This window comes from Porcisia hertigi, chromosome 21 (genome assembly GCF_017918235.1).
Source record: "Porcisia hertigi strain C119 chromosome 21, whole genome shotgun sequence".
Lineage (NCBI taxonomy): Eukaryota > Euglenozoa > Kinetoplastea > Trypanosomatida > Trypanosomatidae > Porcisia > Porcisia hertigi.
The window spans coordinates 538,546-562,008 of NC_090580.1; the positions used below are offsets into that span (position 1 = coordinate 538,546).

Here is a 23,463-nt window from a genome sequence, read left to right on the forward strand (position 1 = left end):
TATAAATAAACACACATCCACGGAGATGCATTCCTGTCATGGCACCACACACTCCACTGGTGGTGTCGGGAGCGCGCGGCACGTCCCCCGGCGCCTTTTTCTCTGCCCCCCCCCCCTCCACCTCACCCCACACTGCTAATCCTTCGTGTAGTTGAATCCTCGAATTGCCTGAGGGAGGGGGAGGGGAGGGGAGGGAGGGAGGGAGGGAGGGAGGGAGGGGGTCCGGAAGAGCCCATTCCACCATCGCCATTCCCGGTGGCGACCAAACGGGGCTACAGTGGAGTCTCACGCCTCCGTCAGGTCATCGTTATAGTACAGATGAATGGCAGGGATGTAATAGTCTGCGTTGAGTCCCAGCTCCTCGAAGGAATCTGCCTCGTCGTGGATGCCGTTGTCCTCAAGTGTGCGAGACATGTCGAGCTCGCGCGCATTGGGGTCTAGCCGCATCCACGTATAGCTGCGTGCGTGAGCGTTGATGGAGAGGTAGCGCTCCTGGAGGAGCTCCTCCAGCGTTTCCTCCGCACATACCTCCAGGTTCGTCTCGTCACCGGTGAGCGTGTTCACAATGCGGATGCGGCGCGTGCGACTTGTCAAAGCACCGATTATGTACTGCGGGTCTTTCCACCACGGTATTTCGTAGTTGAGGTCAATGTTGGAGTCGGGGTAGGTTGTGGGCATGTGTGGCACACGACCCAGCGGCATCGCGTAGGTACGCATTCCACTAGCCACATCCACACAGGTTCGAAAGTCCCCCGTCTCGCTATCCCACCAGTGCGATATGTCAGTACCAGCCACCTGTATAAGCGGCTTCGTGAGGTGCGCGAACCTCGGTCTTTCCTTGTACTCAGCAATGAGAGGTGTCAAGTCGAGCACCTTTCCATTCAATGACACGTAGGCATCGTCGTGGAAGGCGTGCTCTCGCACCTCCTTGGCCGTGTAAAAACGTGACATAGATATGAGTCAAGGCTAAAAAAAAACAAGGAGGAGGAAGAGGAGGAGGAGGAGAAGAAATGCCTGTAGGCACACACAAACACACACTCGTTCAGTGGTACTTGCTCTGTCCCTTCTTGTCCAGGCCCTCCCCTCCGTCCGTGGCGCGTACCAGCACCCTGGAGAACTCACGATTCGTGGAACTTTATTTTCTCCTCACACACACAGCAAAGAGGTCGGAGAGCGCGAACCAGCAAAAAGTCGGTGAAGTCGTACCCACGTCAGGTCACGACAGTAAGTGGTGCCCGTGGGGGGGAGGGGGAGGGGGGGATGTATGATGGCGGTGAGAATGTGCTGGATGCGTGAAGTGTTTTATTACAGAGAGGCAAAGGAAGGGCGGAGAGGGGGGGGGGCAAGGGGGAGGGAGTCTTGATCAGCATCAGCAGCAGCAGCAGCAGAGAAAGAGTCCATTCGTCGCGGCAAGCGCGTAAAAGGGAGGGAGGTGTAATTGGTGGAAGGGACGGTGAGAACGCCGAAAGTAAACCACCAACCCGATGCGCGGGTCTGCCTGCTGTGGGCAGCAGAACGGTGTAAGCCGTGCGGCTCCTCTTCCTCCTTCGCGAGAAAAAAACCCGCCCAGTTCTGAGAGGTATACCTCGATGTGAGCAGCCACACAACATGGCTGCCGCCCTCTGTGCCGTCAACACAATTTCTCTCGTGACATATTTGCAGGTGACAAGGGCCCCCCATGTATATATGTATATATGTATTATATTATATTATATTTATTTTTCCTCCTTCTATTCTTTTGTTCGTATGTTATCTCTGTCTGTCTGTCTGTGTGTGTGTGTATTAGGGATCGTTCCACGTTCTCACGTACGTCAGTATCAGACCGTACGGAAGCCAAACGCAAATCCAGTGTGGGGGGGGGAGGGGAGGGGAGGGGGGTGACAGTGGCGGTGATGACGAGAGAAGAAGAGGGGAGACAACTTGATGCATACACGTACAGCACGCACGCACGAAGATCCTCTACCCTACCACGCAACCTTGGTAATCCCTTGGCGTCTTGCCGGGGCACTCATATACATCTGAATCGAGCACTCAATGAGAGAAGAAGCCATTCGTGCGCATAGAGGCGCCGCCGTCTCCGAGGGATGGAGGCGCGGACTGTCACACCTCAGGAAATAAACGAGTAGACAAAAAAAAGGCATAACTCACAGTGCGAGACACCCCTCACACACTCACACACAAACAGACGCACACGCACACAGAGTAAACGCAACCAACCAAACCTCTGGACAGCAACCAATCACTAAAAATGCCTACGGCAACGGGAACGGAGAACCAAACAAGTAAAAAAAAAGAAGAATATGAGATGGCGTTCAGACAACCGTAAAAGTGGGAGAGCTCGGAAAGGGGGGAAGGGGGGAGAGGGGAGAGGGGGGAGGCGACGGAGAAAGAAAACGAAGTTATACGAAGAAATCAGCGACGTACATATATGCATATATATATATATATATGACACGAGTTTGATATCAGCCTTGAGCGCAGGGAGGGTAATGAGGGAGGGAGGGGGGGAAGGGGGGGGGGGGATGAAGGCGAACCAATCTGCGCAGGGGTTGAGGAGGAGGAAGAGGAGGGAGGGAAAGTGTATTTTACAGAATCAAAATATGCACATCACAGAAAACATATATATGTATATACAAATAGACACCGCCCCCCACAGGGAAAAATAAGGGTGCGACGACAAGTGGACATCAACACTACACGAACACCACAGTCGTACTACACACGGTCAATATAAATTTTATCTCCTCAAAGGGAGTCCGGGCGGGGGAGTGGGGGAGGGGGACTGAGTGACCAATGCGCCAGGGTAACAGCAGTCTTGGCACGCTCTCCACTCCCCAAGTGCCACACACACACACACACACACGCCTCACTTCACCTCCCCTCTGGTGTCCCTATCACCACCGTCTCACAGAGACATCGAGGCAGCCCAGCCGTTCTTGTTGTGAACCAGGGGTTCAGTCCCGGTGCAATGGCCGGCACTCGACAACAGTTGCTTCGCAGCGTAATCACCACCGTAGGTGACGCTCCACTCGTACCACACTTTCCGCTTCTCCAGGCTTGTCCGGCGGTCGAGCTGGACGCGGATGGCGACAGTCGGCGTCTTCTCCGATCCCGCTTGCGCCACTTCGTGGAGCTCCGCTTGCTGCGCTGGCTCGAGAGCGAAGACACATGGAAACCAGCTGTACATGTCCTCCGTCCGCACCACGGGGGCTGTGGCGATGTTCGTGGGTGGTGCGGTGGCAGACTCGTAAAGCACCGCGGAAAAATATCCAACCAGGCCACTGCAGCGACCACGTGGAGGCGCCTCAAAGACAAGACTCGCCGACCGCTCCAACAAATCGGGCGGCCGCCGCTCCATCTCGTCGCAGTCACGCTTGTAGAGGTTGCTGCGGCTGCCATTATACTTGTGTTCGAAGGTCCAGCAAGGCTGCGGTGGGGCCAGCGTTACAGCTTTGCTGAGATTCGTGACAAGCAGGGTATGGTGAAGGGCGGCGTGGTGGTCACTGCAGCCCGGTGGGGGCACCGTTAACCCCTTTGCTGCCGCCTCCATCACCGCCGCATTAAAAGTCGCGGACATGACTGGCGCCACCCAAGTGGTGTACTGCTCTGGAATACACACGAGGTGCGGGTTAGGGGTAATGCCGCGGCGGCGCTGGATATCCTCGAGTTGAGCGTGGAAGGCCTCAAGGCATTCCGGGCTGAGCTCATTATCACCGAGGCTTCCAAGCAGCTCAGACAGAATGAGGTCACAAAGGCCAAAGTCGGCTGGTAAGGTGAGTGAGCCGTTTTCGGAGGCGGTGGCAATAGTCCGCCCGTCGGCAGCGATCACCTCGAGCGTGTGGCCGAAGGTGTGGGCCAGCTGCAGCCACTCGGGGTCGCTTGCCCACCGCATGCGGGTGAACGCGGCCGCCGGACGGTTTTTCTCGATAGCGAAGATGCGCAGTCGAACCCCGAGTGCGGAGACGGCGTTGAGACACTCATCGATCAGGGGACCACGGCCGCAACCGAGAATCACGAGATGCAGCGTTCGTTCGTCGTCCGAGGGTATCGGCACCTGCTGCATGGCACCGTGCTGCGCGAAGTATGTTTTGTTCTGCTGCGCGTGCTGTTGCCCCGCCCCGGCGGTGTACCAGTCTTGTACATAGTGAAATACTGCCTCGCGGTACTGGCGGTACTTGCGTGCGTCGCGCTCGAAGACCTCGTAGACGCCGCTAGACAGATGATGACTCAGTGGCTGTAGAGGCAGCTGAAGCTGACCCTCGAAGGGGGCAAAGATGTCACGGGTTGGCTCCTCGACACCTTTGAAGTAGAGGTAGTTGAGCAGCGGGTACTGGTCAAAAAAAGTGCGGTCGAACACCGGCATCGCACGCCGGCGCATGAGCTCCACAATAAAAGTGAGGGTGCTCACAAAGGGTGGGTAAGTGCCACCCCAGCGGGAAGCCACCATCGGCTGAAGATCCTCCGGCATGACGTAGGTGTAGCGGCGACCTAGTACCTCAGAGCGGCGGCAGTCAGCTGCCGCCTGAGACGATGCGCTAGAGGATCCAAGAGCGCAGAAGGCGCTCTTCGCCGCTGCCGCTGCCGTACCCGAGCCAGTGCCCTGGCTCACATCGCGTTCTGTAACATCATCATACCACTCACCGAATGAGAAATCCATTTGACTCAGCTCGCTCTCACGGTCTCGGCCGCCAACACGGTGGGCCCGTAGCATTCGTCGGAGCAGTGCGCCACCCTCATCTTCGTTGCCGTTGTTGTTCTGGTTCGTCTGCAGAGCTGCCTCCTCGCCATCTTCCTCAGCCAATGTGCTGCTGAGGCGATGCTGCATGTTGGCACCGGCTACTGTGGTGCGAAAGCGGTAGTGTGGGTGTTCGTGCGGTGCGACTCCGTGTGGTGCTAGACACGCCAGGAGTGCCGCCGCAGGAGGACACTCGAAGCCTACAACGTCCTCGCCGAACCACTCACTTGGCAGCAACATCCGTGGATTCCAAGTTGAGTAATAGAGTAACGCCACGAGCGACGCAGCCGCCTCGGTGCGCACTCCACCTGATCCCCGCGAGGACGATAGCGTCTCACTTGACAGAGAGCTCGTGGTCGTACTGGTAACGCTACAAGGTGTGTTGATGCGGTACACCAGCCGATGTGATGCCGTCTTGTGAATAGAGTATCCATAGAGCACAGCGTTGCGAAGACGCTGCAGCTGGTAGCGATGGGCAGGATTGCAGGCATCGCAGCGCACCCACACCCGCACCGTCGTGCACTGCTGAATGAAAGAGAGCAGCACATCCGCGGCAAGACAGGCAACACGGATGTTTCGCTCATTTTCTTTCTCCTCGCTAATCGGCTGCTGGTTGGGGGTAGCGGATCTGTCTTCCTCCTCGTCGCCACTGCCAGACCATGGAGAGTTGGAGATGTAAAACGGCAGCGGGACCTGCACAGCGCGTAGGCACATGAATGCTGCGAGCTCAAGCTGTTCACCGATACGCCGCCGTTGCGCGCATGTGGACCAGCCCACCTCTGTCACAACGCCGTTCATTGCCTGGCACCACTCCGACGGCATGTGCAGCGCATGCCACGACTCGACCACCACCTGGCGCCACTTCTCATTGAGCATGTGGGTGTCAGACAAGGTGTTAGATGAAGGACACGGACCCAACAAGAGGGAGCTAAAGGGCAAGGAATCGTACCTGGTGCTGCTGCTGGGCGAATGAACGGCCTGCGAGACGTCTCCCTCCTGCAGGGTTGCAGTGGGAGCGCTGTCCCTCCAAGACGAAGGCGACTCTGACTGCGGGAAGCGACCAAGAAAGCATGTCCCAAACGTGGCGCTCAGCATGCGAGCTTGCTTGATGGCGCGCATCAGCGCCGGCTCCCCAAGAACACCGTACACACGGAGTGAAGCAGGAGCGAACACACCGGTGCGCTCCCACTGATGCAGAAAGCGTTCTCGTCCGTGCAGACAGTAGTCCTCCTCCATCGCCGAGGCGGTTGCCTCCGCCCCGGGGTCATGACTGATGCCACCACCGTCGAGCGACATGCCCAGGATGAGTGAGGGGAGTAGAAAGGAAGAGGGGGGGAAAGGAGATTATGACAAGGAAAACAAAGAAAACGGGAGGGGGTGCCTCGTAAGATGTGCGGGTTTGAGTTGGGGTTATGTATGGAACTAATATATATATAAATATATATATATATATATTTATCTCTGTGTGAGAGAGAGAGGGAGGGAGAGAGTACGCGCGGGCGACTGTTTCACGAGGGCGTGCCTCGAAGTAGTAAAGCTGTGGAAGAAGTGGGAGCAGCAGATAGTGCTGAGAGGCGGAAGAGACGCAGCGAGAGAATAGAAGCAAGCAGTGCGCCCCACACTATGCATAAAACTTTTTTTTTTGGGGGGGGGGGGGGGGCGGGGAGGGGAGGGGGCCTCACGGCACTACCGATTCGCAGGTGGCCCACTTCCCCATCAGAACAATACAGTTAAATGTACGGACACAGGCCCTTGTCAGTGACGATGTAGCCCAGCACCAAGGGAAAGAGGAGCCTCAGTGCGTTCGAAGCGTCTGGGCGAGCTTAGATATGTCTGTGGTTGTACCTGTGTGAACCTGTGTGCGTGCCCACTCCCCTCTTGGCAGAACACGAGGCATGTGTGTAAGAAAGCACAACCAATGGCGAAGAGAAAGGTGTGCAATAAGGGGGCAAAGGGCGAACGACGAGCTCATCGGTGTGCCTGTGCACTTTTGTTGCCACTGGCCTTTGTTCATCTCCGTGTCACGCGGCCGAGCTTTCCGTCACAACGTCAGACACTACACTGCTGACGTCAACAGCTGCTTGCGATCCTGTATGAGCTGCAAGAAACTCTCATATGTGAAGTTATCCTGTTTGGACGCCGCGACGCGTGGTACGGCGACTGTCGTAGCTGCGCCATCGCACCCGTACTTCTTCAGCTCCTCCAACCGTTTCCATTGCGACTCCAAGAGCTGCAGCTCGTGCCTTAGTGATGTAGCGGAGGTCGTCGATGACCTCAACAACGACGACGACAACGCCGGTGACGGTGTGATGGAAAGGGGGGGCTCATCGGACGAGGCATCGGACACGAGTCTTTTGGTGTGAGGCCTAGGGGCGGCGGGCTGCAGGTGCTGCTGCGGCGAGGGCGCTCGCCGCTGTGCATGCAACAGTACCCTCTCCTGTGGCTTTCTCGTCACCCTAGTCGTTGCGGCGGTCGCAGTGGGAGGCTGCTGCTTCGCACCCACCCCCTCATCTTCAGGAATGCCAGCTGCGTACCTCTTCGCCTTCTCAGGCGAGCCAATCACCTCCTCGTAGCGGGTACGCATCCGGCGGTACAGGTGCTCCATCTTTTCCAGATAGGCCTCGGCCGCACTCAAGACGTTGTGCAGACGAGCGGGTCCACTGTCTTCGCCTCTCCCCCCCTGCGGGACCTCCTCGTCATACTCCTTCGCCTCGCCTGGCTGCATGCGACGCATGACATCCGCACGGCGAGGCGCGACCTGCGCAGACTTCTCATTTACTGCAGGATGTGTGCGAAGCTTTTCGTTGTTGCTCAACGCACACGCGCGACGCTCTACCCCTTGCCGTGGGCACAAACTCCTTTTTGAAGGGTTGGCGCTTGCAATGGTTTTGGTGGCCAAGGGCGCGGAGAAAATCCCCGCGGGGTGCTGGGCCACTTTAACGGCCTTGGCAGCTCGAGGTCCAATGCTGCCAGAGTCTGAAGAAGCAACAGAGAGACGGTTCTTCGCGTGATAGCCACACGTGCCATGTCCGGATTTGACGGCGAATGGTGTCGCCACCGAAGCCGTGGAAAGAACAACACTGGGCCTTGACGGGTTCGCTCGCCCCGCATTTGCATGTGCTGATTGAGGGCGTTCAGCACTGGACATCCGTTGTCGTGAAGGCCGCGTGACCGATCTCACGGGTAAGCTACTAGAAGGCGACGACGACGACGACGTGGAGGCGGCACTACTGCCTCTACTGCTGCTTGTCAACGAGCTTGACGAAGATGCAGAGCGTAACGGTAGGGGTGGCTCGTAAAACCACCACGGCGGCGGTGGTGGTGGGGGGAAGAAAAACGGTGACAACGTCGGCCATCCGTGCTGTGGGGCAACAGTGGCCCGAGTTGCAGCTTCTGACGTAGACATGGTTGACCGTGATGGCTGTGGCAGGACATGCGGTGGCATCGGAAACATAGAGGGAAGGGGCAAGTCACTCGGTACAGGCCACCCGGCGCCCGACACATCACCGTGGTGCTCTCCTGACTGCGGCGGCACATCCCCCGGATAGCAAAAGGGAGATCGCAGCGGTGCCGCAGTTGGGTCGTAGTAGTGGGCATAGAAGCGGTTCATGTTGCGGCAGTCTGGTAGGGGAGCGCCATAGATCGGTGGCGGTGGTATCCATGGCAAGTCAGTGACATGACTATGTGGGTGCGAGTGCCGCGGAGTTGTCAGACCCTTTCCATTGGATGCAGCGGGGCCCACACTGCGGCGCTGACGGTGGCCGGGCCTGTCCTTTGGACTTTGACTGCGTGCCTCAGGCTCCCCTGGTACGCCACTACCCGACATGGAAGCCACCCCCTTGGTCAAGGGTGTTCCCTGGTCGTGTTGAGAACATAGCTCCGTGCCATTCCCCTTGTTGGTGCCTAAACGAGACGAGATGCGAGTCGGTCCGGAGATCTCTCTGCCGTCTACGGTGGCCGACGGCGGATCACCACCGCCAAAAGCGCGCTGGGAAAAGACAGACCCCATCAATGAGGTGGGCATCGGCATTGCGGACGCCGACTCCTCCACACTGGGGGAATCATCGCGGTCCTCATCATGTCTACGAGTGATGGAAGACACACTCGGCAGAAGCTCAGCAGCAGCAGCAGCGGACGCGACCCCTATCGAAGAGTTTTCGCTCTGCGTGCGAGAGCTTGAGAAGCGAATCGCAGAATTCATGTGTACAGGAGGTACACACGTTTGCAGGGGGGGAGAGAGGGAGAGAGGGGAGAGCAGAGCTGAGCAATCAATTGACGCGAACAATTTCCAGGTTTGATCTAAGGGAAGAGAGAGAGAAAAGCGGAAGGTCAAGAAAAACAAAAAAAAATACAGACAAGAAAAGGGGCTCAGCAGTTCAGTAGATGCGTATGTGATAATGTGTGTGTGACTGTGGATGAGTGGGCGAGGGGATTGTAGGTGCGCCTTAAGTGGAGAAGAAAGGAACAACAACAGAGCAGCTGCGCTTGCTTGTTTTCTTCCCTCTTTGGCTGCGATAAACCCTCCACTACCGCCACTACTGTGGTGCATACAACAGGTGACAGCATGCACGAGCAGACGCACGCGTACACTCAAACACAACAGACACAAATACGCTGATGAGAACGAGGCGTATCCAGCGTGGTGATACAGACCCAAGTGGCGGCGGCAAAGTGGGTTACAAGAGCGGGGTGCTGGGGGAGGGGGAGGAGGAGGGGAGGGGGAGGAGGGGAATGGCGACAGGAGGGAGCGAAAGGGCGCTGGAAAGATATAAATACATACACACATGCAAGTGTACATTGTCAAATATATATGTTGGGAGCTTGGGCCTTTTTTTTTTTGGGGGGGGGGGGCGGAGAGGGAGGGAAGTAGGAAAGGGCAGCGGTTCGTAAAGTACGCCGCGTGCCGCTTCCCTTTCATGTTGCACCACCGGCCATGCGGGGGGTTCACATAGAGGCCCAGGCATACGAACAGCGCATACGCCCCTCACACGACAATCCCCCCCCCTCCCTCCCTCCCTCACCCTCCTCCCCCTTCGTCCGGAAATACCGGGGGAGGGGGAGAGGGGGGGGGACGATTTTCAAGGTTTTGAATTCAGGTGGCCATAAAACTCCCCCGCCCCCTCCCGCTTCGTTAACTGAACAACGTGCGTAGTCGTGATCGGCACATCTGAGGGAGGGAGGGGAGACGCGGGGAGAGGGATTACGATTCAGAACGTTAAGAGACAACAACTCGCTTCTACCCACAAGAACAAAGGGGAGGGTGGGGCCACGAACACAGCTGTCAGCAACAGATGACTCAAACACCTACACAAGAACACAAAGTGCCCAGGCTCATCATGTTAGCAGAGGGGGGGGGTAGGTGTAGGCAGAAATCGAGGAAGAGTAGAGTGTGTGTGTGTGTGTGCGTGTCAGGGGTGAGGGGTGAGGGGGTGGAGCACCAGGTGCCACGTAACTACGATGACCAAATCCCGGAGAAAAAAAAAAGAGAGACGGTGAAGAAAAAGAGTCAAGGTATCCCCCTTCCCCTCCCCCCCCGACGCCTCTCACTTTCCTGTCTCCTCGGCCACCCCCCCTTCCACGTTGAGAGGGTTTTCAATTTTCTGCCGAGCGCACAGTGCCGTCAACATCGCCTCGCCTTCCATCACGCCGCTCGAGTCATCGTGGCGTTTGCACCAGCTGATGTACTTGCGACACGTTGTCACGGCCTGCGACACGTCACCGAGGCCCTCAAAGGACGTTAAGATCGCCTCCAACGACATCTTCACGAGTTCAAAATCGTTCTCATCAATATGTTGGTTGAGTGCCTCGATCAAGAGGTCCAGCCCTTTGGCGTACAACGCCTTCGCCTCCACTATCTCGCCCTTGTTGGCGAGGGCAGTTGCTCGAACTGTAGTGCTCAGGCCAAGACCGGTGAGGACGGAGCGGCGCAGGTTCACTGCTGCCACCGCCTGCATCGGCATGGCAGACTTTGCGTCCACGTCAACCCAGTGGAGCACTTTCTGGAGCAGTTCGTGTGCCTCGACCGCCGCGCTGTGGTCACCCTGTTTGCATAACACGAACCCCATGAAGACCTCAATTTCTGCGATCTGTGCCTTGTCCTCGAGCCCCGGTTTGCAGTCGCGCAGGAGAGACTCGCGTGCCTGCTCAGCGCACCGCAGCGCTGCTTCGTACTGCTTCATTTTGTAGTGCGCCTGAGAAGCCTCCATGCACAGTGAGCTCTCGCATTGGATTGGTGCGTGTGCGGCGCCCATCTCCTTCAGCATTTCCAAGCCAGTCTGGACGCGATCAAGCAGCTGCGTGTGGTTGCCAGCTGTGCGGGCTGCATCGATCTCTTCCGACAGGGCATTCCATTTGGCCAGGTTCGCCAGGTCTTCCCTCACCACCTCGTCGTTAAGAGTAAACTCGTCGACGTTCACCGCAGATGCGCGTATCTGGTGAGCAGAGGAGCTCGCTTGTATGGCGGCACTGCTGCTGCACACACGCGACCAGGACACAGAAGCGCACGCCGCAGCAGAGGCAGGAGCAGCCGTCACACATCGCCGCAGTGACGACGACCTGCTGAGAAACAGCCGCGATGCGGGTGTAAAAAAGCGCTGCGCAAACATGTGAGGCGTCAGTGCCTGTGGGTCTCTAGGCTAGTAGACAGTTGGATGTTTTTCAAAGAGGGGAGAGGAAGAGTCTGGCGGCGGCGGCGGCGGCAACAGCAGCACCAAGAACGACAAAAAAATGTTCACCTCTTCCCTCCTTTCTTTCCAGCGCCACCACCACAACCCCTCGAACTGGTTCGTGCTGAAGGAGGAGAAGGACTGTCGAGTCGTCGTGTTTTGACGATGTTTACGTAATTCTTTTAAAGCGGTTGCCTGAGATGATGTCGCACAAAACACAAAAAAAAAACGTCGAGTGAGTTGGATCAATCTGAGAGGAACCCGATCGAGTTCAAGACAATGCGGGGATATCAGAGGGGTGAGGATGCCATTGCAGTTCATCAGCAGTCATGACAGACATATTCGTGAAAAAGAGAAAAAGGTTTGCAGAAAAGAAAGAGGAGTAACAATAAAGGGGGAAGGAGAAGACGGACCCCAGTGGCGTTGCTGCAAGCCGCCCACGCGTGATTTTGCACGCCTGTACTCTCTGATGCGTCACCAAGGCTACATGAGGTGCATTGGGAAAGGAAAGGGGGGAGGGTGCGCATCAAAGTGAAAGAATGAGACTAAAGATGATGTCACTTGCTTGTTCCACCAACAGGGCCCCGAATTCACGTTTTGCTGTCTACATTTTTTTCCTCACGGTTCACTACCCCTCCAATGGCCTCAGTCGCGGAACTCCTGGAGAGAACATGGCGACGGTGAAAGAGACACACACACACACACGCACACACACAGAGAGACCGCAATGCCAGCATCGTACTACGTCACTTGAGCATACATGATAAGAGGACCAAAAAGTTATGATGGTCCATGAAAGAACCAATGCAATGGAGATTTTCTTTTTTTTTGTCAAGGGGACTGGCAGTGAGTGGCGGTGGTGGTGGTTTGGTGGGGTGGCATCGGTTTGGGAAGAAGAAAAAAGAAAAGCAAAGAAGGGGGCGGTCCATACACAATACAATAGCGTGACCAACAATCACATAATAACGAAAACAAAAATGGCACCACCACCCCCACCACCACCACCACACACACAATCTAAAGGGAGGGAGGGAGGGGGGGTGAAGAGGAGGACACCGAAAGAAACCATACACCGAAGGGACAACACCTTCTGTTGCCGCATCAGCTGACGACTGCCTGCGGTTACGAAACGACGCCCCCCCCCCACCCCTCTGGCGAAAAGGCGTCAGAGGAGTAAACATCTGCGGGTGGTAAAAGCGGTGGTGGTGGTGGTGGCGGTGGTGTGATTGGTGGTGACAGGTACAAGAAAAAATTATGAAAGGGAGGGAGGGGGAGGGAGGGGGGAGAGGAAAAAACAAGAAAACGCAAACACATGCGCGTCAAAGCAGCAACAACAGCGGCAGCAGCAGCACAAACAACACCAAGCCTGCAAAGGTGAAAAGCATCGCAAAAGCGAAGCGTAAGAGCAGCCATACGGACGCAATCGAAGGAAAGACCAGAGATCACTCCAAGAGGCACGAAACCCTCTGCGAGATTCTTTTGACCTTTCCCCAGACATACACACGCACACACGCGCACACACTCGTTTTTAAAGAAGAAAATGTTGCTGCCACGAGCTCACCTCCTCTGCGTAGCGCAGCAACTCCTTCTTGCTGCGGCGGTCTGCCTCTCGCTTCAGCGATTCGCACACAGCGTGACTATGCTGCAGTGTTGTGGCGTAATAGTCTGCCAACTGTGCCGTCTGCCGGGACATAACTCGCACTGGTACCTGCGCCTCGTTCGCTGCCGCCTCCATGAGAGTCGCGTAAGCCGCACGATAGCGCTTGTTCTCGTCCCGCACGCGACGCATAAGGTCGATCTTTTCCTCCCTAGCGGTGCGGATAGACTCCTTCAAAGAACCGCGCATTGCCGATATCTGCGCGTCATACTCTCGACGCATGCGCCGGCGCAGCAGCTGCTGCATGTCACCCAAGTAGCGAGCAGACCGCAGTCGTTCGATCTTTCTGTCCCGCTGCGCTGCGTCGATGCGGTGCTGGGGACAGTGGGCTAGGAGGTAGCGCTCCTGCTGTGTCAGGGGAGGCTCCTGAACAGACCGTGGCGGTAGTGGACGCGCCACATGTTGGCGCTGTTGTGACGACGGCGGCTCTTCCGGTCGTGGAGGGGCCCCACTGTCCACCTGAGTAGAATCGCGCTTGTCTGTTGGGAGGGCACCGACACCACTGAGTGAATCGAAGACCGGTGGTGCCGGTTGCGATGCGGTATAATGGCGATGCTGGCTCTCGTGTGGTCTCTTCTTCTCTGCGAGGCTCTCTGTGTGCACGGCCGAGAGCGAAGTAGAGTCTTTCGCAAAAGTTTTGCGGTGCCGCCGCTCCTGCGCATCAAGTTCTTCTTCGAGGCGCTGGAATCGGTGTACAATATCGTCCACCTCGAGCTGCGCACGGTGGTGGGGGTGCTGACGGCTAGCAGGCGAGCGTCTATCCGGTGGCGACGCAGCAGCGAGATGCCGCGCGGTTCGGTACAGCGGAGAGCCAGAAGATGTGAGTGACACCCCTGCACCACGCCCCCACCGCTCCGAGAGAGGATGAGGGCGCTGTGAGTGCCCGCCATGGAGGGACACATGGCCAGGGTCTATCGCCGACATTATCTCAGTCTCCTCTGCAGGACTACCCGCTGGCGGATAGACAAGGTTGCCCTGCCATTCCTCGAGGAAGGCGTCCCTCGGCATCACGGAAGAGTCAAGGTAGTGCGTAACGGAGGACGGTGACTCCTCCTCCTCCTCCTCCACGTGCACTGCTTCTCCGGGAAGCATGTACGAGCCACCGCCTCCACTCGCGTTATTGATCGCACCGCCGCTTGCAGCACCACCGTTCAGCGGCGGTGCGGGGGCAACGTAGAAGTTGTCCGTCGTCTGATGGAAGTGATAGCCACCACCGCCTGGGCCAGCAAAGTCTGCCTGCTCAACTGGGGGAGGTTGCATCACCTCCGCGACAGTGTAGCCCACGGGTGCGTAGGCCCCTCCTGTTGTCTTCACAACAGTAAAGTCTTCTGTGTGTGGGGGATATGCAAAGGAGTGCTGCCCAACTGCCGCGTCTTGTTGGAACGGAATCGCTGACGGTAACGAGGCCTCCATTGCCCCCGGCCGCTGCTGCAGTTGTTGTTGTTGACGCTGCTGCTGTCGGAGCATGTCCTCAGCCACCTGGATAAACACCATAATCAGTCGGCTGATGTGGTCTTCGTTGAGCTGGACCACCTCTTCCGCATCGATGTCTGCGATAGGGTAGGGATGCTGGCGGAGTTGCTCCAGCACCAACGCCATGTTGTGCCGCCGCTTCTCCGCTGTGTTCGGCGATCGGTCAATGCCGGAGATCGTGCAGTCAAACAAGCGTTGGTACAGTAGCACAAAGAGGCTGGAGGTGCATTCACGAAGACTCCTGACACCTGTTTTGCCGATGGAGAAAGATGTCAGGAGGAGGTTCAGCAGTCCGAGGATCCGCTGCCGTTGCTCTGCCTTGGCGGTTTCCTCGCTTGTCGATGTGGCCGTTGTCATCATAAGCGCTGGCGGTGGAAGTGCAGACTGCTGCGTCGGCCCCGCAGAGGAGGACGTGGTAGCGATGGCAGCAATAGGCGGCGTTCCAGCGCCGGGTGAGAATACGGAGCCAGCGGTGCCCATCGAGTGCGCCGCAGCTGCAGCGTGAATACTGGCGGAGAAAAGTGGGTCCCTTGCTGCGGGTTGCGCATCACTCACGCCGGCCTCACCAGCCAATCGGCGCGCCGCTGTGGCATCACCCCCGGATGTACCAGGAACGGAGTTGGCTGCCAGAGATGCAGTTGGCTGTGCACCCGGTGCTCCTGGTCGTTCACTATCCGCGGTAAGGTGTGGTGGTGAAGTAGGCATTGAGGACAGGGGCTGACCCTTCCTTACAGTCGATTGCATCTTGTTTACAGCCGACATGGTCATCACACCCGTGACGGAAGCCCGCTGCTGCTGCTGGGACGGGATCGTGTAGTGTGGCTTCGCTGCAGGCCGTGGCGCCGCCATCTCATCACGGCGCGGTTCTGAGGAAGAGGTGACGGCGGCTTTCATGGGCCCCGTCGCGTCCGCTGAGGAAGGGAAGGAGGGTGGGTAGGAAGAAGCGATGCGCCGCTGGTGTATTCGCCATGCGAGAGTGGACCAGCAGCACCAGTGTGCCGGCAACCACTTTCACCTCTGCTGCTACTGGCTTGCCCCACCCCCTTTCTGTTGGTCCGACCTCCAGAGCTGAGGTTACGGTCAGAACCCGGGGGGAAGAGGGGAGGGGAAGAGGGGAGGGAAGGGGGAGGGGAGGCTTCGAGTAAAGAGATCTTGTCTCGCGTGCTTGTGTGCGGCCACGTGGTTGCGGATATCAAGTAGTGGAGAAAGGGCTGAGGAGTGCTGAGAAGCACCGGAGAGGAACGCCTCAGATGTTCACAAACAAAGTGGGTGTCGGCGCTGTAATACGCTCAGGCTAATTTTTTTCTTTTTTTTTGAGGGGGGGGGTGAAGAAAAACAAAAAAGGGAAGCGCGCCTGTATGCGCCTGCGCAATGACTTGAATACACCAAAAATAAAACGAAGAGGAGGAGGCAAGAGAGGTGGAGAGACCCAGAAAAAAAAGTGTGTGTATGCATACGAGAGAAGCCGTTCACATGGTGAAAGAGGGGAATGTGCCAGTGTCGTACAAACGTATATCGCCTTTTGTGCTCGTGCGTGGGGAAGGGAAGGGAAGGGGGGGAGGGGGGCTACAAGGTGCGGCGAGTGTTTATATATTGATTATCCCGCCGACATCCGGTGGTGATCGATTAGTGGTGACCGCCCCCCACCCCCGTCCCATATGAGATGCACGAGACACAGACGACAAGCGCCATCACCAAACAGGTACATACGTCGTCATGAATGTGTAAATACAAATATATATGCTGTGTGTGTGTATGGTGCGCATGTGTGTGTGTGTGTGTGTGGTGTGTGGTGTGTACATGCCTTAAGCGGCACGACAGAAACACCACCACGCCAAATGTGCGTTCATGTGAGACCTTCACGGCCGCCGTACACACACACACACACACACACGCACGCACACACATGCGCACGCGAGATGCCTCATTCTGGCGGTGCCAACGCAGAGCGCTGATGGCTTCCGCCGCTCCGCGCATACCATGTTCTCGTATGTCTACATATTTTCTGTTCTTGTTGTTAAAGCCACGTGTGTTTCATGAGTGATAAGTTGGTGCGAAGGCAGTCCGAGGGTGGAGGGAGGGGGGGGGGGGGAGAAGGGCAAAAAGTAAAAACAGCGCGACACGTTCAACGTATGTCGGAAACACAATGGTGCGAAAAACGTGCGACGAATGGAAGTGGAACTTACATGGAAGACACAAACACACACACACACACCGGCACACAAGCAGAAAAATGGAAGGAAGCAAATAGAAGGTATCAGGGAGCCCCCCTTCTCCCGCAAAAAACAAAAAACAAAACAGCACATATATTATATACATACATATATATATATGATATGTGTAACACACCGAGAGAGAGAAGCGAAAGGAAGGCGGGGAGGGAAAAAAAAAAAAGAGAGACAACGGGGAAGAAGGGTACAATGACAAACAGTAACACATGAAAGAACACAGCAGAAGGGGGGAATGCGGAACCCATAAAGTAAAAGCAGCACGGTCATATAACACACACACACACACAGAGAGCAGCAGGGAGAGTCGGTATGTGTGACTGAATGATGATGATAACAACACAACAAGCCATGAATTCTGAACAGCTCAAGAAAGAAAAAGCGGAAGAGGGGATGAACAATATTTGCATACACAACACACGAAAAAAAAAAAAGAAAGCGGCGCACCGCGTTATATTGCCTCTACACCTCCTCCTCCACCTCCGCTCCCTTTTTTCCGTGTATGCCCCCCCCCCCCCCGCTGCTCATGAAGTCGACACGCGCGGTTTACGTACAATACTTCAGGCTTTGTTTGTTGAGGGAACGGGGGGGGGGGGGGGTAGAGGACCTACATGGATGAACACAAGCAGGGGGACGCGGGCCTTGAATGCAGAACACGCAGAATGAGACGGGGAGGGAAGAGGGGGAGGGGGAGGGGGGTGAACAAGAAAGGAAAACAAAGAGACGGAGCTAGGGAGCCCCGATGCCGACAGACATGAGAGAACAAAGAGAAGAGAAGACGGACAGAGAAAAAGATGCAGGTGGAGATGCGTGTGTTGGACGCGGCGGCGGCGGGGCGGGGGGGGGGGCAGGTGTGAGTTGTGAAGCAAAGATAAACTGAGAGGTGCCCCCTGATGAAAAAAAGTGCGCGGCACCAAAGAAAGAAAAGGAAAGGAGGAGGGGGGGGGGGCGTTGTACACTCACTCACTTAATTTCTCGAGCTTCGATCAACGGAGCGTGCGAGGGGCGAGAGAGCGAGAACAAAACAGCAAGAAAACGCGTGACCACCACCACCACCACCACCACCATCACCCACATGCGCGCGCGAAAAAAAAAGGGGGGAATAAATAAAATGAAAGAGGGAAGCAACACAGAGCAAAGGGCAGGGTAGAGGTGCCCATATTGTTGTAACGATGATATACAAGTGAAAACACACACCACCACACAACATTCCACTCACCATAAAAAGCAAAAAAAAAAAAAACGACCGTGGGTGCTGCGGCCGCTGCCGCCCAAAACTCAAAGAAATGAGAGGGGGAGTGAGGGAGGGAGAGAGGGGGAGACGTAATCCTGGACACAAGCGCGCAGACGTACACGCACGAAGCAGAGAAAAAAGGGAATGCGCCCGGTACGCACAACATGAGAACCTGAAGTACAAAATAATACCAAAATCAAAAGAGGCGAACAGAGAAAGTGTGGGTGAAGCGGAGTGAAGGGAGGGAGGGGGGTGGATGAGGGAAGAGGAAAAAGGAAAGACGGAGTCGAACATACAACCCCCCCCCACCCCGCCCCACCGCCACCACCACCACATGCGCACACAAGAGTGCAGTGGAGCGCCTCCCACCCCCCCCCCATGCCCCGACTTACCCCCTTCCCTTCATCCTGCACTTACTACGGCGTGAGATTGTGTGTCATGGGAGAAAAAAAAAAGTGTGTGGGTGTGGGTGTGGGTGTTCGTGAGTGTCTCCTAGACGTGTGTATCGTTCAAATGAGAAAAATTAGTTTACATGTGCACCGCATTCGGGGAAGTGCCAAACGACTCTCCCCACACACACACCACACACACACCACACACAATATATAAATATATATATATATATAAGTATATATTCTTGGCAAAAAAATGTGCCTCCTCCCATAAACGCGCACCGTCGCATTTTTGAGTGAGTGAGTGAAGCGAGCAGATCGACGGAAAAGACCAAACACGATGGACCGTAAGACTCGCGCACATATGAGAGAAAACCCGAGAGAAAAAAAAATGCCAGGCTGAAGGTGGGGGAGGGGAGGGCTGCCAGATGTACAGACACACACAGACACACCATCAGTACTCTCACAGAGACGCGCAGACGCGCTGTGGCTACATGAGCATCACATCCTTTCCCATACCTTTCCCCTCTTTCTCCCCATCCACAAGGTTGACAGTCGCGCAGTCACAAAGCGTACACACAGTTTGTAGAACTATGTGATTGTGTGTGTGTGTGTGTATGTGTGTTCTCGTCCGTGCGTGATCGAGCACTTGTGTACGCGCACGTGCGACAAAACCGTACATGCTACATGTCGTTCATTGGGGAGTGGAAAAAAAAAAGCCGAGCGCCTGGTGAGCCCAACTCCACGCCCACCCCACACCGCCTTCCCTATATACTCACTCATGCGGATGCGCTGCCTGCTTCGGTGCCGATGATGACGTGGAGTGGGCAAACACCGCGTACGACTTTGTCGCAAGTTTAGGCCGTATGCCGCCGGCGCTCTTGTCGCCCTCGATCCCGCCAGTGAGAGCTGCGGCGGCGACGACGCTCTGCTTCCTCGAAACAGAGGATGCGGACGGCGGCGCTGACAAGCACGGGCTGCCAGACACCGGCTTTGCCGGTTGCGGCGGCGGCGGCGGCGGCGGCGGGGCTGATGAGGGGTTTGCTGGTGCTACAACCAGGACGCCCCCGCCACCGCCGTCTTCACTGTGTGGCCGAGGACGCAAAGTGCCGCTAGAGCTAGTCGTGTGAAGAACGGCTGAGGGTGCTGGATGTGGTTTTGTGTGCTGTGGCTTGGGAGGGGTGGTCTCCCGCTGCGAGGTGCCACTAGTCATGCGACTCTGCACACCACTGTGAATGTACTCCACCGTAAGTGGTACATAGGGATGCAACGGCGAAGCAGTCGACGACGTCTTGAAATAGGATGCGGAGGCAGGCTTCGTCGTAGTTGTAGGAGTGACGATTGGCGCAGTGCTGATGGGGACGGCGGGACAAGGGCCATCCCCGTCTCGAGCCGCGTCCCGCAACTCTTTCTCGGCCGCCAGCTCCTCTTGTGTGTCCGAGTGATCAGCACTGGCCTCCACGTGTCTACAAGCCCCGGCCACGCGAGCTCCGACGGTCGCGATATCAAGCCCGTGGAGCTGCTTCGCGGAGTGAGGAGACGGCTGCGATAGCGATTGCATGATGCACTGTCTAGCAAACCACGACTGTATCCATCGTTCTACTGGGCTACCACTACCCTCGTCGCCAGCCTCTGGCTTCTCCGTTTGCATGTCATGCACCAGCTTGGAGAACAGTGCTGGAAGCTGATGCTTGTGAGCGTACGCCGGCTGCTCCGGCGCTTCATGCGCCCACAGTATACCGTCTGCGTTGCTGCCAACTCCGTTGCCGCTGATGAGCGCCGAGGACGGGCGTAGAGGCGGTGACGATGACGTGGAGACATCGATTGCGTCCTGGTCATTGGCTCTACGCACTTCCTCCAAATCGCCCGTGGGTGGACTCGCTAAGTGCTCTGCCTCCCTGAGCGGTTGTGTAGACACCTTTTCTGGGTGTCTCACCAGAGGGACGAGAGCACTTTGCAAGGACATGTGCCTGCTCTCTGTAGCGACACTCACGGTGGGGGAGCGGTCCACATCATCTGTCTGCCTAGAAGTGGCCTTGTCACTGAATCTACGCTTGTACGACAGGTCTGGGTCTTGATCAGATTGTCTAGTCAATGGTAGGAGCGATACTCCTGCGTCTCCCGCCTTCCCTCTGTCTTTCGAAAAGCTCTCGTCGCAGAGAGAAACAATCATCTCGCCTGGACGTAAGATGTCGTTGCCGAGTGCCCGGCCCACCGTCGTGGAAGAGAGTCGAGTGAGTGGTTTGCTGCGCCGCCAGACCGGTCCTGGTGCAACCCGCCCAGTTGCAGTCGCTACAGTCGAAAAGGGCAATAGGGGCAGAGCAGCGCGCGCCGAGCCTACAGATGTCGTGCCAGCACCAGCCACGTCGTGCGCGCGTCGGCGCGCCCCAGACGCTCCCTGAGGGGGCACAGAGAGTGTGAGGGGGGCTGGGATAGTGGGCGCTAGGCCACACTCTCGGCCTAAAACCGGTGTTTCTGCAAGTGGTGCAAGCCGCGGGGGTGCTTGGGCGCGCTTCAGCTGTCGCCCATATGCCCATGGAGCCGTAGTGCGGTTCGTGCCCGCTACCATGCGTGAAGAGAAGCATGAGCCCCAGGAGACTTCTCGGTGCGACGAAGAGGCAGTGCACACGCCGACGTGAGTAACGCCGCGTCCTCCAAATGCCGTCGACCTCGCAAGCGACATAGAAGACGCGAGAGCCGGTACATTTGGTTTACCGTACGATTCCTCATGGGACGAAGGCGGTTTGCGTGGGCCCGGCGAGGTGGTCAGACCACGGCTGCTGACAGGGGGACGACTCATCTCAACACGCAGACCACAGCTAGAAAAAAAGATGTAGTGTTTTTTTCTCCCTGGGTTTGCTTAGCAACATATTTATATATATATATATATGTGTGTGTGTGTGTGTATGAGAGTGCGTGGAGTAGAGGGGTGATGGAGAGGAGGAGGGGGGGGGGTTGTGTTGATGTTGATGCGCGAAAGAACAGCGACAGGAACATTAGCGATACACTGTTTGTGTGTGTGGAGGGGCGGGGGGCGAGAGAGAGAGAGAGAGTCCCACTCCGGGTGAATGGGAAGGGGTGGGGGGGAAGTCAGTCACCTGACGCTCCCCGGTCTTCCACTGGTCTTCAGCGCGTGACTGTACACAACAACACATCCACCGATTTACATTTCTGTTTTGAACCTCTTTTTTTTTCTGGCGGGAGACCCTCCGATGCCCTTCTGAGCAACGCCGAGGACGTCCTCATCGTGGCCATTAAGTGAGTAGTCCTGCTTATGGACAAAACACCGAACGCCTCCACACGCACACGCACACGCACACAGGGGACAGAGGACAGGGGACAGGGGACAGAGGGCGGGGGAGGTGGAGGGGAGGGGGAGAGAGAGACGCAGTAGCCAAGAACGACCTCAATGCACGCCGTAGTTGAAGTTTTGGAGCTGCTTCTCATGCAGTGCATCGAAGACGCTGCGCTTCGTTGACCACATCTTACCCCGACTACGCCGCATCTCAGCTAACTTGTTCGCCTTATCCGAGTCCAGCACACGCCGCTGCACTTGGCGGCCGATCGGTTCCTGCTCGCGGTCAAACTCCACACCGGTTGTGCCCACGTTGCGAGGTCGATCCGTACGGCGGCCAAGGTTTTCAAGTAGGTAGTCCAGCGTCGACTCTTCGTGTGACTCGCCGGCAAACCGGCCAGCCCACAACCTCCGCTTCTTGTCGAGAATAGCGTCCTCGATGTACCGGTACACAATGAACGCATCGCGGCCCATCACTTGCACCCGCTCCACGTCCGTCAAGCACTTGGCAAGGTCCGTTCCCCACGCCTTTTCCGTGCAGATGCGGTGCAGCTCCGTTAAATAGCACAACACCGCTGCTGTGATGGTCTTGTCTGGGGTGTACATAAAGTCGTGTAAACCGCACTTCTCTTCGAAGAATGCACGCACACGCTCCGGACTGTGGCGCGTGTTCTGGAACAACCGAGCAGCGTCAATCTTCTCATCCAGCTCCGCACGAATTGGGTGGATGACGTCGACTACTTCGTCCCAGGAGGCTTGGCTCTTGGCCATGACCCTCCACTCCGGGCTGGCGCTAAGGTAAAAGAGCGTGCGAACATCAGCAGGGGCCAGCTCAACGGCATCACCCGCGACCGGCGTACCGGCCTTCATCTTCAAGTCCTTGTACAGAGCCACCACCTCAGCGTTAGGGATGTCGGCGAGCGTCGTGAGGGACCCGTGGCTGGGACTAGAGAAGACGTTCTCGAACGGCGTCGTGTCGGGCTCTATGAATTCGCTGTAGCGTTCCTTGATCTGTTCGTGTGTGTTGAAGGGAAGTACGTCGAGCTCCGTTACGTCCACCCCGTCGGGGTCAACGTACGGGTTGTGCTCAAACCTGGGCAAGTAGTCTGTGCGAGCACCATCAATGAAACCGATCGGGCCCCAACGGTCCCACAAATAGTTCGGCTCTAACCCGAGTTCCTTGCGGCGAACAGCGCGCTCCAGGTCCATCAGTGCATGCCGCATAGCCTGTGACATGACGAGCGTCCCTACCTGCAGTCCGTTGTCTTCCCAGCAGTGCGCCCGAAGCGTGTTTCGGTCGTAGAACGGCTTCGTTATACCGATGCAGCGCCAGTAACGAGATTCTCGGGTGTAATGCAGAGCCGCGTCAAGCATATCCGGGGCGTACATGTTGGGGTTGCCCTTCACCGTCTCATCGTGGAGCAGCATGCCAATGAGCTCGGGTGTGTCGAACGCTTTCCAAATCACCTTGGTCTCCAGGTTGTAAAAGCGATAGCTCAGCCGCTCGTGATCGCGGTGAAAGCGTTCCTCTTGCAGGTTGTAAGGACGGAACCAGTTCTTCTGCGGTATGAAGGTGCGGTCCGACAGCTCTGTGCGGTTGCGGTCGAGGTACGACCGTACAGCAATGCGCTTGCCAACCGTAAATCTTTTGGGTACGATGTGATAATCACCTTCCTTGTAAGAGATGGCGGTCTCATCAGGCTTGCGGAAGGCCTGCAGCAGCACTGCACCACGCCTCACGGAGAGCATAGCTGCTGCACTGACCTGTGGCCTCTTTCCCTCTC

The 23,463-nt window shown here is 56.8% G+C and overlaps 7 protein-coding genes across 7 annotated transcripts; all 7 read right to left on the bottom strand.

Annotated features, from left to right (window-relative positions):
* Positions 1–285: 285 nt before the first annotated feature.
* Positions 286–951, bottom strand: JKF63_05131 (uncharacterized protein; the record flags this gene model as incomplete). Its single annotated transcript, XM_067901100.1, has 1 exon — positions 286–951. One exon carries the CDS (start codon positions 949–951, stop codon positions 286–288), a length of 666 nt encoding a protein of 221 aa, XP_067757463.1.
* A 1,954-nt stretch (positions 952–2,905) lies between these two features.
* On the bottom strand, positions 2,906–6,031 carry JKF63_05132 (uncharacterized protein; the record flags this gene model as incomplete). The annotated part of the gene is made up of 1 exon (XM_067901101.1): positions 2,906–6,031. The coding sequence occupies one exon, from the start codon at positions 6,029–6,031 to the stop codon at positions 2,906–2,908; it is 3,126 nt and encodes a 1,041-aa protein (XP_067757464.1).
* Positions 6,032–6,791: 760 nt separating this feature from the next.
* On the bottom strand, positions 6,792–8,936 carry JKF63_05133 (uncharacterized protein; the record flags this gene model as incomplete). Its single annotated transcript, XM_067901102.1, has 1 exon — positions 6,792–8,936. The coding sequence occupies one exon, from the start codon at positions 8,934–8,936 to the stop codon at positions 6,792–6,794; it is 2,145 nt and encodes a 714-aa protein (XP_067757465.1).
* A 1,342-nt stretch (positions 8,937–10,278) lies between these two features.
* Positions 10,279–11,340, bottom strand: JKF63_05134 (uncharacterized protein; the record flags this gene model as incomplete). The annotated part of the gene is made up of 1 exon (XM_067901103.1): positions 10,279–11,340. One exon carries the CDS (start codon positions 11,338–11,340, stop codon positions 10,279–10,281), a length of 1,062 nt encoding a protein of 353 aa, XP_067757466.1.
* Positions 11,341–12,928: 1,588 nt separating this feature from the next.
* On the bottom strand, positions 12,929–15,424 carry JKF63_05135 (uncharacterized protein; the record flags this gene model as incomplete). Its single annotated transcript, XM_067901104.1, has 1 exon — positions 12,929–15,424. One exon carries the CDS (start codon positions 15,422–15,424, stop codon positions 12,929–12,931), a length of 2,496 nt encoding a protein of 831 aa, XP_067757467.1.
* A 3,735-nt stretch (positions 15,425–19,159) lies between these two features.
* On the bottom strand, positions 19,160–21,184 carry JKF63_05136 (uncharacterized protein; the record flags this gene model as incomplete). Its single annotated transcript, XM_067901105.1, has 1 exon — positions 19,160–21,184. One exon carries the CDS (start codon positions 21,182–21,184, stop codon positions 19,160–19,162), a length of 2,025 nt encoding a protein of 674 aa, XP_067757468.1.
* Positions 21,185–21,790: 606 nt separating this feature from the next.
* JKF63_05137 (uncharacterized protein) lies at positions 21,791–23,428 on the bottom strand (the record flags this gene model as incomplete). The annotated part of the gene is made up of 1 exon (XM_067901106.1): positions 21,791–23,428. One exon carries the CDS (start codon positions 23,426–23,428, stop codon positions 21,791–21,793), a length of 1,638 nt encoding a protein of 545 aa, XP_067757469.1.
* Between the last annotated feature and the right edge of the window lie 35 nt (positions 23,429–23,463).